Below are 12,846 nucleotides of genomic sequence, written 5' to 3' on the forward strand. Positions count from 1 at the left end.
CTGGGTACTGTTCCCACATGACATGGGGACAGGACCAAGTGAGACCTGGGAGAGAGGACTTGTCTCCTATCAGGACAGGAAGTCACAAAGAGCCACTGATCCATGGCTTGTCTCTGGGCCTCAGACTGTCACATGGGACACACAGAGAGTCTCCTACAGGGGCTGATGAGAGAGCTCAGTGGATAAAGTCTCTGCTTGTCAAACCTGAAGATGTGAGTTTGAGCCCCAGGACCACACTGTGGAGGGAGAACTAAGTGCCAGTTCTCAGACTGAAACACACCATGGGCTAGTTCAACTAACTAACTAACTAAATAAATGAATAAATAAATGTAATAAAAAGAGAGCTTCTAAGAACTAAGTTTCCCCATTGTGCCTGTGTGTACCGGCACACACATGTATTGGTGTACATACACTATCACACTTACCACACATGCTCTCACAATGGCACATGTGGACTCATACTCCCTGTGTCCTGAGTCACTGATTCACCAAGCTTACCATGCTATTGTATCTGGCTTCCTTCCTTCATGACGGTCTGACTGACCTGGACTCAGGATGCCCTGACATGAAGGGAGCTTACCTGGGACCACGGACACCACAACTTTGAAGGAGTCATCGATCCCCCAGGTGGGAATGGTTTCCCAGTAGGAGCCATTGATAAATGGTATTTCCACCCCACATTTATAGATGCCTGCATCCTCCAGGGTGAGGTTCTCCAAGGTCACTGTGAAGGTGAGGGTGGCTGGATGGTCCCTGATGGACACTCGGCCATTCCCAGCTTCTTTTGAGGCTCTGGTCCTGACAATCTCTTTACATGGTGGTAGCAGTGACACTCTGCACCAGTATTTGTCGTTAGCCTTGTATTTCTCCTCGTACTGACACCGCACACTCAGGGATTCCCCCACTGTGCCTGTCACCTTGCTGGGGCCACGCAGAGGGACACAGCCTGGAAAACACAAGCCCCAATTCTGCACCCTCACAGCTGGATGGGGGTCAGGCCTCCATTATTCATCTCTTAAAGAGCTGTCTTGTCTGAAGAAAGCATCAAGGGCTGGAGAGATGGCTCAGAGGTTAAGAACACTGGCTGTTCTTCCTGAGGTCCTGAGTTCAATTCCCAGCACCTACATGGTGGCTCACAGCCATCTATAATGAGATCTGTCTCCCTATTCTGGCCTGCAGGGATACATGCAAACAGAACATTGTATACAGAATAAGTAAATAAATCTTTAAAAAAAAAAAAAGAAAAGAAAAGAAAGAAAGCATCAAAAAGGAGACAGGCTTTCTTAGACCCAAAGTCTTGAATGAGGTGAGTGCCTGTGTTTTCCTGACGAGGGGCGGGGAGGGGCTTGTCCCTGGAGAAAGGAAGGGCCCAGGATGAAACAACATGTCAGTGTGTGTGTGTGTATGTGTGTGTGAGAGAGAGATAGAGATAGATGATAGATAGATAGATAGATAGATAGATAGATAGATAGATAGATAGATAGATAGATAGATATAGAGAGAGAAAGAGAGAGAGACAGACAGACAGACAGAAAGAGACAGAGAGCTGGTGGGGGGAAGTCTTTACATATGTATATGTGTGTGTGTATGTCTCTGTGGGTGTGACATGTGTCTATGAAGGAATCAGTGCTTATACACATTTGGTATGCAAATATATGTGTGTACCCAATAAAGATTGTATGCTTTTATGGCAATGTCTGTCTCAGCTAACCCTCTCAGCAGGTCCTGACTGTCTCAGGTGTGGTAGTCATGACTGTACTGTGCACTGATTCCTGACAGCACCTGTGAGGTGACGCTGGCCACTCCTGCCCACCCCCACTCCTTGTCTTCACTCTGGGCCCATCTTCCTCTGCTGGCTGCTCTCTCCCACCTCCCATCCCCCATCCTGCCCTCTCACTTACTCCAGGAGTCCCCCTTTCAGAGCTGTAACCCCCACCCCACCCCCGTCCCCGTGCTCACCTGGGACCTGCAAGAGGAGCAGAGCTGAAGGCAGCCACACTCCCGTCACTCCTGGGATCATTTCTTCAGCTCTGATGTCTCCTGCCCACACCAAGCCCAAGAGGAGAGGGGCAGTGTTTTTCTAGAAAGCCCAGTGTTCACATGCCAAGTTCTCCTTTCTGTCCTCTGCTTCCTGGTCCCCGGGGAGGCTCCAGATGAACTGGTACAGGAAGTGCTCTGAAGATGCTCCAGGCCTCGGGGCACTGGTTCCTATCGCTTCCAGTTAGGGGCACAGCCACAGCCACTGCCAGGGATTGAGATGCCACTTGTCTCTTAGCCTTCAGCTAAGTGCTTTACAACCTTCCCACTCCTGGCCCAGTCCTGGAAAGTATTTCCTTTTTGTTCAGGCTGCTCCACCCTCTGTGACATGTCACTTCCTGAGTGGACCTGATGGCTGTCAATCTTTTCTTGCTCCTTCCCTGTGAGCACAGAGGAACCATCTCCTTCCAAAATTCAGCTTAGCCTTCCATAGCATGCTCTTAGTCCATGGGGTCTCTGGCACTATTTCTGGCTTCACGCAGCTGGTTCAGCAAACACTGTGATCCTGATACCTTAATCAGAGTTTATGTTGATGCTGAGTCCCCACAAAGAGTACAGACCTGTAGGTCACAGCTTTCTCTCTCCTCTTCCATCTTATTCTGTTTGTTTGTTTGTGGCAGATCTCTAGCTCAATCTGGCTCTATACAACTAAGGATGACGTAGAATTGATCCTCCTGCTTCTACTTCCTGAATCTAGGTTATTATAGGTGTGATCTACCACATGCCATTCATGCTGTGCTCAGGATTGAACCCAAGGCTTCATCCATGCTAGGCAAGCACTCTACCAACTGAGATATGTCTCAGATCTTGTTTATTTGAAAGAGTATCTCACATTGGAACCCAGGATGGGCTGGAATGCACTATTTCAAGCTGAACTTGAACTCACAGAAACCCTCCATTCCTTGAGTGCAGAAAGTATGGGCATCAGCCACTCTACCTGACCACTCTGTCTTCGTATGTCATGGCCCCGTATCTAGACATGGGCCTGTTGTCATTATTTTGGGTAGGTAGTGGGTGTTGGGTGTTGGGAGGGGGAATGAAGAAAAACCTCAGGTCTCTCCTTTCTGACAACTCAGTTCCTAGTGGTGGAGGTCCATTTCCCTCTCATGTTGGGGAGGAAGGCAAGAGAATGGTTCCTGGAGCCCAGTGATGCACCTAACCATAGAGGCATCTGCACCTCTCTGATATATGTCGGTATCTAGAGGCTGTGGTGACATTTACGGGGGACATTGGTACTTGCTCTTCATTGGCCTGAGGCTCTCCTCTGGGCAATCATATGTATTCCACTCGTTTCCAAACCCTATTAACAGACAATGCAGAAATTTTCTCATTGTATCACTTTCTCCAGTTCTTGCCTCTCACATACACATCTTCAGGGTGTCTGTCTGAATTTTGTCTGTGTCCTTTGTTTCTTTATGCTCAACTCAATATCAGCTCAACAAGAGCAAATAATCTGCTTTGTGTATTCACTTGGGGACTCCAATGCCATAGTCTATGCTTGGTATCTGTCCTAGTCACTACTCTACTGCTGTGAAGAGACACCATGACCACAACTCATATTAGAGAAAGCTTGTCATTGGAGGCTTGCTTACAGTTTCAGAGGCTTAGTCCATTGTTATCATGGCGGCGAGCACGGTGGCAGGCATGGGAGACAAGGTTGTGGAGACATAACTGAGAGCTTCGTCCTCATTTTGAGAGAGGAGAGAGAGAGAGAGAGAGAGAGCTCTGCTGAGAAATGGCTAATGGAGATGAGGGAATGTGTTCTGATTCAGGTCTGTCCTATAGCAGGCCTCTGACCTGTGGTAACTCCCCAGCACAGGGCTTGATTTATAGCACAGCAAAAGACTTATAACTGAGCTTAGTGAGCACATCAGTTCTTACATCTGGCCCAGACTTGAGGAGTGTGGTAACAGGGAGTCATGTGCAAGGTGGAGTCACAGAACCTCCTCTGTGGCAAATCAGTGTACCCAACACAACACAAAGCCACATTCCCTTGTGCTGAATACTTGAGTGAGGACTAGGGGCTCAGAAGTATCGGTGACGGCCACAGCTGAGCCGCCAGCCGTACCTCATGGTGATGTTGAGTCACTCTGCAAGAGCTGCGTTAGTTAGATAAGCGTGGACAGACAAGGAACTTGCACACACAAGAAAATCTTAGAGTTGTATAGAAATTTGTAAACACAATGTTGTAACAGGAAGTTCTATGTAGGATCTGGATTCCTTCCTGTGGCCCTCTTGTGGCCACTGAGAAGGCCCAAGACCACTTCAAGGAGCCATGTGTCTCAGGGACCTCCACGGGCTGGAGATGGCTCAGGAGGTAAAGTGCTCATTCTGCACAGGTGATGACTAGAGTTTAGTTCCCCAGAAGCCATGTCAAGCTGGACACTGGGACACCCATCTGAACTATCAGGGGTCACTATAACACGCATCTGGACTCTCAGGGGTCACTGTAACATGACCTGGACTCTCAGGGGTCACTGTAACATCACCTGGACTCTCAGGGGTCACTGTAACATCACCTGGACTCTCAGGGGTCACTGTAACACACACCTGTACTCTCAGGGGTCACTGTAACCTCACCTGGACTCTCAAGAGTCACTGTAACATCACCTGGACTCTCAGGGGTCACTGTAACATTACCTGTACTCTCAGGGGTCACTGTAACACACATATGGACTCTCAGGGGTCACTGTAACACGCATCTAGACTCTCAGGGTCACTGTAACACACATCTGGACTCTCAGGGGTCACTGTAACACGCATCTGGACTCTCAGGGGTCACTGAAACACGCATCTGGACTCTCAGGGGTCACTGTAACACACACCTGTACTCTCAGGGTCACTGGAACACGCATCTGGACTCTCAGGGGTCACTGTAACATGCATCTTTACTCTCAGGGGTCACTGTAACACACACATGTACTCTCAGGGCTCCTATGTAACTGAGGTTTTCCTGTGTCCAATCCAATCCACAGACGCTCAGACCCAAGTAAACACCCAGAGGCTTATATTAATTAAAACTGCTCAGCCATTAGCTCAGGCTCCCTACTGAGTAGCTCTTGCACTTAAACTCAGCGCATTTCTGTTAATCTAAATGTCACCACATTTTCTATGGCTTTACCTGTGTCCCATTACATGCTGCTCCCTGGACAGAAGGCTGGCGTCTCTTGACTCAGTCTTTCTCTTCTCAGAATTCTCCTTATCTGCTTATCCCACCTATACTTCCTGCCTGACTACTGGCCAATCAACGTTTTATTAAACCAGTGTACAAAAGCATTATCCCACAGCACTGGTACATATGTGCTTTGGGGTGCGGTGTATGGCTATGTGTAAGAAAGTGTGTATGTGTACATGTGTGTCTGTTTATGCAACAAAGCCATTGTTCATATTGTATTGTTACAACCTTGGTCATCACAGTCACTCCTATTAATACACCCTGACTCTTGTCTGAGAAACAGGACCATTGTCAAGGTATGTGTGTGGTATAGTCCTCTGTGTAAAGAGTTGTGTACATATATACATGTGATGCGTGTGGTATATATACATCATGTGTGTAGCATGTATAGCATGTGTATGGTGCATAGCTGTGTGAGATATGGAATATACACATATAATATTTGCAATATATATGTATCATGTGTAGTGTGTACACTATGCCCTGCATATATGTGTCATAAGTACACTGTGTTGCATACATGTGTGTGGCATGTGTAGCAATGTCAGGAATGTTCACATGTCTATGGTATGATATACACATGACAATGCATGCATGTGTGTGATAAGCCATGTCCCCTCTTGACCCTGCACAGGTTACAGTTGCATTGATGGATGTGCCTTGGGGAGCCAGGCCTTTCCTGGGTAGCTACAGTCCAGTGATTGGCCAGGCTACTTCCATGAGCTCCGAGAGTGTGGCTCAGGAGCTGGCCCTGTCTCTGGGAGCCTGGCTCTCCTCACAGAGTGCAGGAGTGAGGGTTGCTCCACCTGCTTCTCTTGGAAGGCAGAGAGGAGTTGGAAGGAGGAGTCACAGCTTTGGCTGCTCCCAGAAATGGATTCTCACCATCCCCATTCTGAACTGCCTGTGCACACAGCTTGGGTTCACTGGCTTCTACCACAGTTGTTGCCAAAGCAAAAGCGTAAACTCTAGACTGCTGCACACACAAGTTTATTTCTTGTTCTTAGGAAAAATGAGTCAGCTCACCCTTCCCTCCCGCCCAGACTGAAGATGCCTCCAGTCCACTGTAGGTGGCAGAAAACCCCATGGTGGCCTTTATAGTCTCAGCTCTGAGGTCCCCGAGTCACATAAACTCACAACATCATGGGGACAGGGAAATGACATGCTTCTCTGCAGGAAACCACAGCTGTTGGGGAGACAGCTCTGCTCTGTGAGTCCTGGTGACTCAGTGAGCCCAAGTGACCTTGGGACCCCAGTAACAGCAGGGAGGTTAGGCTGAACTCAAGGGTATTTATGGAAAAGATCTGAGGGTCATTTGCTGTGGGAGGTTAGCAGCATGGCCATCAAGCTGGCTCCTGGAGAAGGCATGTCTACCAGACAGATGCTGGAGCATTGGACCACAGGAGTAGGATGGACCGTGGCTAGTGGGGGTGACAGATTCTACATGAAGTTGAGGGGACACTGTCCAAGTTAACTCAGTCACAGCTATTGGGGGCCATAGAGGTTTCCTAGTGAGATCTGAGCTTGCTTTACCCAGCAGGACTGCATAAGAGGATGAATGGACCAGAGGCCTGGGTACCAGGTATTTGGAAGGGTCTATACTTGGTTGTATTGAGCAAGGGGATGGTCTTTTGCCCCTCCCCTTTGCATTGCTATAAAAAGTCCTTTTGAATAAAGTTCTGGGCTAGTAGATAAGGACCCAGGCCCTACTAAGGCTATCCTGTGCTTCTGTCTTTCTCTCTCCAGTCTATATTTGTATCTAAATCTCTTATCCCTCACTCCTCAAGAGTACCCAGGTAGAGGTGGGGGCACAGAGTCATCAACATCAGGGATCTTTCTTTTATTTCTTTGGACATTCTGACATCTTTCCAAAGAGATAGCTTTGATTTTAACTGTAACGGGTATTTGATTTTGTTTTTAATTAAATTAATTAAAGTTTTGATACAGTCTTTCTGTATCCCAGGCTGGTTTCCAACACTTGATCCCTCTGTCTCAGCCTCCAAAGTACTGGGGTTATTGTAAGGATTCTGTATAAGAGCACCTCCTCTGGCATCTTATTATGTCATCAGCAGGTGACTGCATCCCAGTCCAAAATCTAGACGTGCACCCGATGATTCTCTTTGCACTCTCTCCATGCTCTCTCTCGAGGTCTTTCTGTGTGTTTTTCTCTGTGTCTCTCTCTGCTCTCGGTCTCTCTCTCTCTCTCTCTCTCTCTCTCTCTCTCTCTCTCTCTCTCACACACACACACACACACACACACACACACACACACAAAATCCCAAAGTGAACAGTACCCAAGGAACAACACCCAGGCTCTCCACACTCAGGTACACTCATGCACACTCACACACACCCATACACACGTACATGTGCACTCACATATGATGTGCATAAGCCCCCACCCTATATGAACACACACTAGCACACAACATTTCTGCTTTCTAGACCCTCCTTCACCACTACTACAGCATTTACTCAAGGACATCGCCTTGAAGGATTTATAAATGTTACTGAGTCAAAAGCACTGGTCAGAGGAGGGATCTTAGGTATAGACATCAGAAACAAGGAAGTTAGTTAGCCTTTAGAAAGAAGTAAATGGGCAAATTTGAGAGAAAGAGCTGGTTTTGACAGGAAAGATGGAGCCACGGAGATTTGGTAAACAAAGAAGGAGAATGGCAGAAGGAAAACTTGTTTTGCTTCCTCCCCTTCCTCCTCCTCCTCTTCTCCTCCTCCTCCCCACCCCTCCTCGGTGTCATCTTCCTGGTCTCCTAGAGACAGGGTCTAGCTATGTATCCCTAGCTGACCTGAAATCAGCTGTAGTCTGTCTGGTCTCAAACTTGGCCCAAGGTCAGGATCACCCTGCTAGGTTCTTCTGCATTCTTCACTTTTAGGAAAGAGGGTGTTCACCTGGTCAGAATGACTAGGAGGAAGTAGAAAACAAAGAAGGAGGTCATGAAGGTCAAGGTTAGGCTAACAAATGACCTCCAGTTGCTGGCTGCTGCTGGGCTGCTGCTGGCTGCTACTCAGTTTGGAATCTGATGAGGCATGAAGCCAAACACTCAGGTTGGACCATCTCCACACTTAGACACTGCTGCCTGGAAGGAGACCCCAGAAATCAGGATCTTGAAACAGGATGAAGCAGGTGGTCACTGACACTCTGGGAAGGAGATTTGAGGAAGGCGGTAGCTTGGGGCAAATGACTCTTCCCAGAGTGAGCAGAAAACAGAGCTGGAAGCAGAGAAGTCGTGTCCACTAACCCGTGATCTCTTAAAATCAGGGCTCACACTTGCTGTGTTCTTAGTGCCTTGCCCATGGTAGCTATAGGAAATAAAACTATACATTTGACAGCAACCTTCAGAGACTAGAGAAATTAGTGACTTAATTTTGTGTCCTGCAAAAGTCTGGTGAGGTACAGAGTCAACACGGCCAGGGTTCCAGGCTTCTGATGTCATCCTGTTCTGTGAACTCTCGAGAGTTGACTTCATCTGCACATTGAAGATGGTCATTAGTGCAAGAGTCATATTAGTGCAAGGGTAGAAAGGTGATGGTGAGAACTTTCCCCAGGGGTGGGGCAGATTCACACTCCCCCACACCTGTCTGAACAGCAGAGCCACAGAAGCACATAGAATTGCTATGGAGAAAAGAGGAAATGGAGAAGAAAAAGGATGGGCTTCTCTTGTCTCTTGCTAAACTCCACCCTACAGTGAGAAAAAGAAATCTCACTGAGAAGAGAAACAACCTACATACAGATACTGAAAGAGGAAGTGTGTGTGTGTACACATCATGTGCTCATCACTGCAACTCCACAGACGTAGACACATGCAATGCAGGCCATCTCTGGACCTGTGGCACCCTCCCTGTGTCTCTTCAGGGTCTTCCATTGTGATCTAGGCCTCTCCAAGGAGCAGGATGCAAGCAGGTCCCTCTCAGGCAGTAGAGGCAGGTGCAGCAAGCACACGCCTACTGTGCACTGCATGTCAGACTGAATAAACAGCAAAGGGAAGAAGGAGGTGGAGCACCAACATCATGTCTCTGCTTTCTACTCATGGATGCAGCGTCGCCAGCCACCTCATACCCACCACTGTGCATTTTCCATCATGGCGGCTAATTCCTCCAAACCATGAGCTCAATTTACCCTGCCCTCCTTAAGCTGCTTTTGGCTCATTATTTGGTCACAGTAAAGAGAAAAACAGCTAACACAAGGCCTTTGGGAAGGAAGGGAAGAAGAGAAAGAATAGAAAGATAACAACAGACAGAGAGATTGATGACAGTGTCTAGTAAGTTTTTGTCAACTTGACACGAAGTAGAGACTCCTGGAAGAAAGAACCTCTATTGAGCAATATTCTCCATCAGACTGCACCAGTGAGCTCATCTGTAGGGATATTTTCTTCATTGCTAATTGATATGGAAGGGGTCAGCACACCATGTGTGATGCCACCCCTGGACAGATAGTCCTGAGTTCTACAAGAAAGCAGGCTGGTCAATCCATGAGGAGCAAGCCAGTAAGCAGCATTCCCCATGGCCTGTGCTTCAGTTCCTGCCTCCAGGTTCCTCCTGAGTTCCTGCATGCTTCCTTCAAAATGTACTTGACATGGAAGACAAATAAAGCCTTTCCTCCCAGCAAGTCGGTCTTGGTCAGTGTTTTATCACAGCAACAAAGCTCAGACTAGAACAGATAGGTAGATGGATGAATAGATCAGAGAGACAGACAGATCTGGTTACCTCACCACTTGACTGACACACAGGGTGGCTTTTTCCTCTTTGTAAGTGACATAAACTCTCTCCCTCATGATCCAGCTTCTGCCTCTATCTTGATCCCCTTTTCTCAATCATTCTCTTTTATATTTATTTATTTTCCCAGGACTGGGTATCTCTGTGTAGCCCTGGCTGTCCTGTAACTCACTCTGCAGACCAGACTGGCCTCAAATTCACTGATAGCCACCTGCCCCTGAATCGCAAGTGTGGAGATTAAAGGCATGAATCATTACCACTGGACCCTCAAGATCCTCTTTATTGGTCACTATATTCAGCCTCATAAAAGATAGATCCTATGGAAAAAAATCTGTAAACAGGTTACAGTATGTTTAAAAATGTACTTGGGAGAGAAAAGAAAAGGAATATAGACAGTCTCTCTCTCTCTCTCTCTCTCTCTCTCTCTCTCTCTCTCTCTCTCTCTCTCTCACACACACACACACACACACACTCATATATATATTCAAAAAAGTAACATTAATCTCAAAATATCTTACATTGGTATGGATTTTTGTTTATTGACACAAATTTAAAGCTAATTTTGTTATACTGCATTTATGTTTCTATTCTTTTGTGGGGAATTGTGTTTATACAGCTCATTTAAAAATGCAATGTGTAATTATGAAATACAGATTAATAGTTAGCTACCTATTACAATCAGTTTTATAGGTCAGGTTAGGTATGTTATCAAGGTCATACATAGATATATTTAGATAGACAGATGGTCCTTGAACACTTCAAAGACCTACAGAATATGGCATTTAATGTGTTTAATAGCCTAAAACTTTTCATAACAGTGAGACAGTTCTGTTCCTGGCAGCACTAGTCCACTTCAGAGAAGATGATGGGCATCAAAGAAACTCCATAAGGAGTTTGCATTCTTTGTGTCAAAAGCTAACCACTGGGCAAAGAAAATCCCCTTGCCTCAGTTGCTAACAGTATACTGTCTGTGGGAGCCCGTTTTCAAGTTCCTCGTGACTTCACCCAGCAGATCCTCATAGTAAGGATGATTAGGACCACGGGCCTGAGTGCAGGTGTCTGAGATGGTCTGCACTTGGCAGTGCTGGGGGGAGGTCTTTTGCTCTACCCCTTGGCGTCTCTATAAAAACCCTGAGGCAGAGACAGCCAGGACCTGTTGGAAAAGGTTCCAGGCCCTCTCGAGGGTATCCTTTATTTTCTATCTGTTTATCTCCACAATATAAATCCTTCTATCTAATATTTCCTACTTCTCACACTCAAGAAAACTCTGGGGAGCTATGGGGTTGGTGGGTAAATGCCCCACAACTGTCCAAACTGTATCAGCAGGACACACAAAAAAACAACTGCCAAACTTTGCCAAGAGAAAATTCTCTGCTTCTGAAAAATATCTATTAGGTATGCTAGGCCTGTAGGCCAAAGTTAGATGCTCCAACGTTACAGAAGTTGACTGTCCAGATAGTCAAATGTCCCTGTTGCTAGGTAACATTTTATTCTTCTGTGTTCTTTGATGGAGTTTGTCTTAGTTTGTGTTTCTGTTGCTGTGAGGATACACCATGACCACAGCAACTCCTTTAAAGACAACATTTAATTGAGGTGTCTTGCTTAGTTTCAGAGCTTCAGTCAATGGTCGTCATGGCAGGGAGCATGGTGGTGGGCAGGGAGATGTGGTGCTGGAGCTGAGAGTCCTTCATCTTGACTTAGAGGCAAGAGGAAGTCGACTGACTGCCACACTGAGTGAAGCTCGAGAAAAGGACCTGCAAGCCACCCCACAGTGACACACACTCCAAAACAAGGTGGTGATGGTTTTATTATTATGTGGCACTGTTTACCATGAGAGAAAAGCTATGAGGCACAACAAAACCCACTATGAGGGTTTATTAGAAGGGAGGGACAGGAAAGCGTGTGCTCAGGCCTGTTTGGGAGACCTGTGTGGAGAGAAAGGAAGAAGGAGAAGGGGGAAGAAGAAGAAGGAACGAGTCTGTAACCTGCTTTTTATGGATTCCCCTGCACATGCACTTAGGGCTCCCATAGCTAGTCCACACATGGGCATAGATTTCATGGTCACACTGCATGCAAATTAGGTGGCCACACAGCACACGGATTATGTAGGATGTAAGGCCCCTTGCTTAGCTACTGAGCAGTATATGTGTGGTCATGTAGCAACAGGTGTGGCCCAGATTATAGTTGTGCCATGCAGCCTTCTCCAACAAGACCATGCTTCCTCCAACAAAGCCACACATCCTAATAGTACAACTCCCTATGAGCTTATAGGGGCAAAATACAATCAAACTACCACATTCCACTTTCTGGCCCCCATAAACCTTTAACAGTATCTTAATGTGAAATGCATTTAGTCCAATTTCAAAAGTTCCATAGTCTATCAAAGTCTCAACAATGTTTAAAAGTCCAAAGTCTCTTCTGAGATTCATGTAATCTCTTAACTAAAACTCCCTGTAAAGCCAAAGCAAAAAGCAGGTCACAGACTTCCAATGTATAATGGCATAGAATATACATTACCATTCCAAAACATAGGGAAGGGAGCATAGTGAGGAAACACTGCACCAAAACCATGTGGCAGAATGTAGATGTACATAAATGGGTTAATTAGAGTTGCAAGAGTTAGCTAATAACAAGCCTTAGCTATACGCTGAGCTTTTATGATTAATGTCAATCCTCTTTGTAGTTATTGGGAGTGGGCTGATGGGACAGAAAAGTTCTCCTAAATGTATGTGCACACCATTACACACATACACACAAATACATACTCATACACGCTTAATGATTTTTTAAAGGACAATACTCAAGGAGAATCAGATAGGACATGGATGATTTTTGCTGAGGTCTGGAGATACTGCTGTTTGTAGATCAAGGAGGCTGTGAGATTGGGAAGCAGGACTCTGTGGCTT

The 12,846-nt window shown here is 46.4% G+C and overlaps 1 protein-coding gene across 5 annotated transcripts in view; it reads right to left on the bottom strand.

The window, feature by feature from the left end:
- LOC102908600 (CMRF-35-like molecule 4) overlaps window positions 1-12,846 on the bottom strand; it is a 54,889-nt gene that overhangs the window by 38,406 nt on the left and 3,637 nt on the right. For 2 of the 5 annotated variants that reach the window (XM_076543697.1, XM_015995776.3), the window contains exons 1-2: window positions 1,960-3,636; window positions 581-946 (exon numbers count right to left, since the gene is read on the bottom strand). In XM_076543697.1, the coding sequence (XP_076399812.1) occupies window positions 581-946; window positions 1,960-2,020 (427 nt within the window). In that variant the 5' untranslated portion in view covers window positions 2,021-3,636. Of the gene's footprint in view, window positions 1-580; window positions 947-1,959; window positions 3,644-8,013; window positions 8,314-8,587; window positions 8,695-12,846 lie in introns of those variants that run through there. The other 3 variants (XM_076543695.1, XM_076543696.1, XM_076543698.1) reach the window with 3 other exon arrangements.

Source organism: Peromyscus maniculatus, chromosome 8 (genome assembly GCF_049852395.1).
Source record: "Peromyscus maniculatus bairdii isolate BWxNUB_F1_BW_parent chromosome 8, HU_Pman_BW_mat_3.1, whole genome shotgun sequence".
In the NCBI taxonomy this organism is placed as follows: Eukaryota; Metazoa; Chordata; class Mammalia; order Rodentia; family Cricetidae; genus Peromyscus; species Peromyscus maniculatus.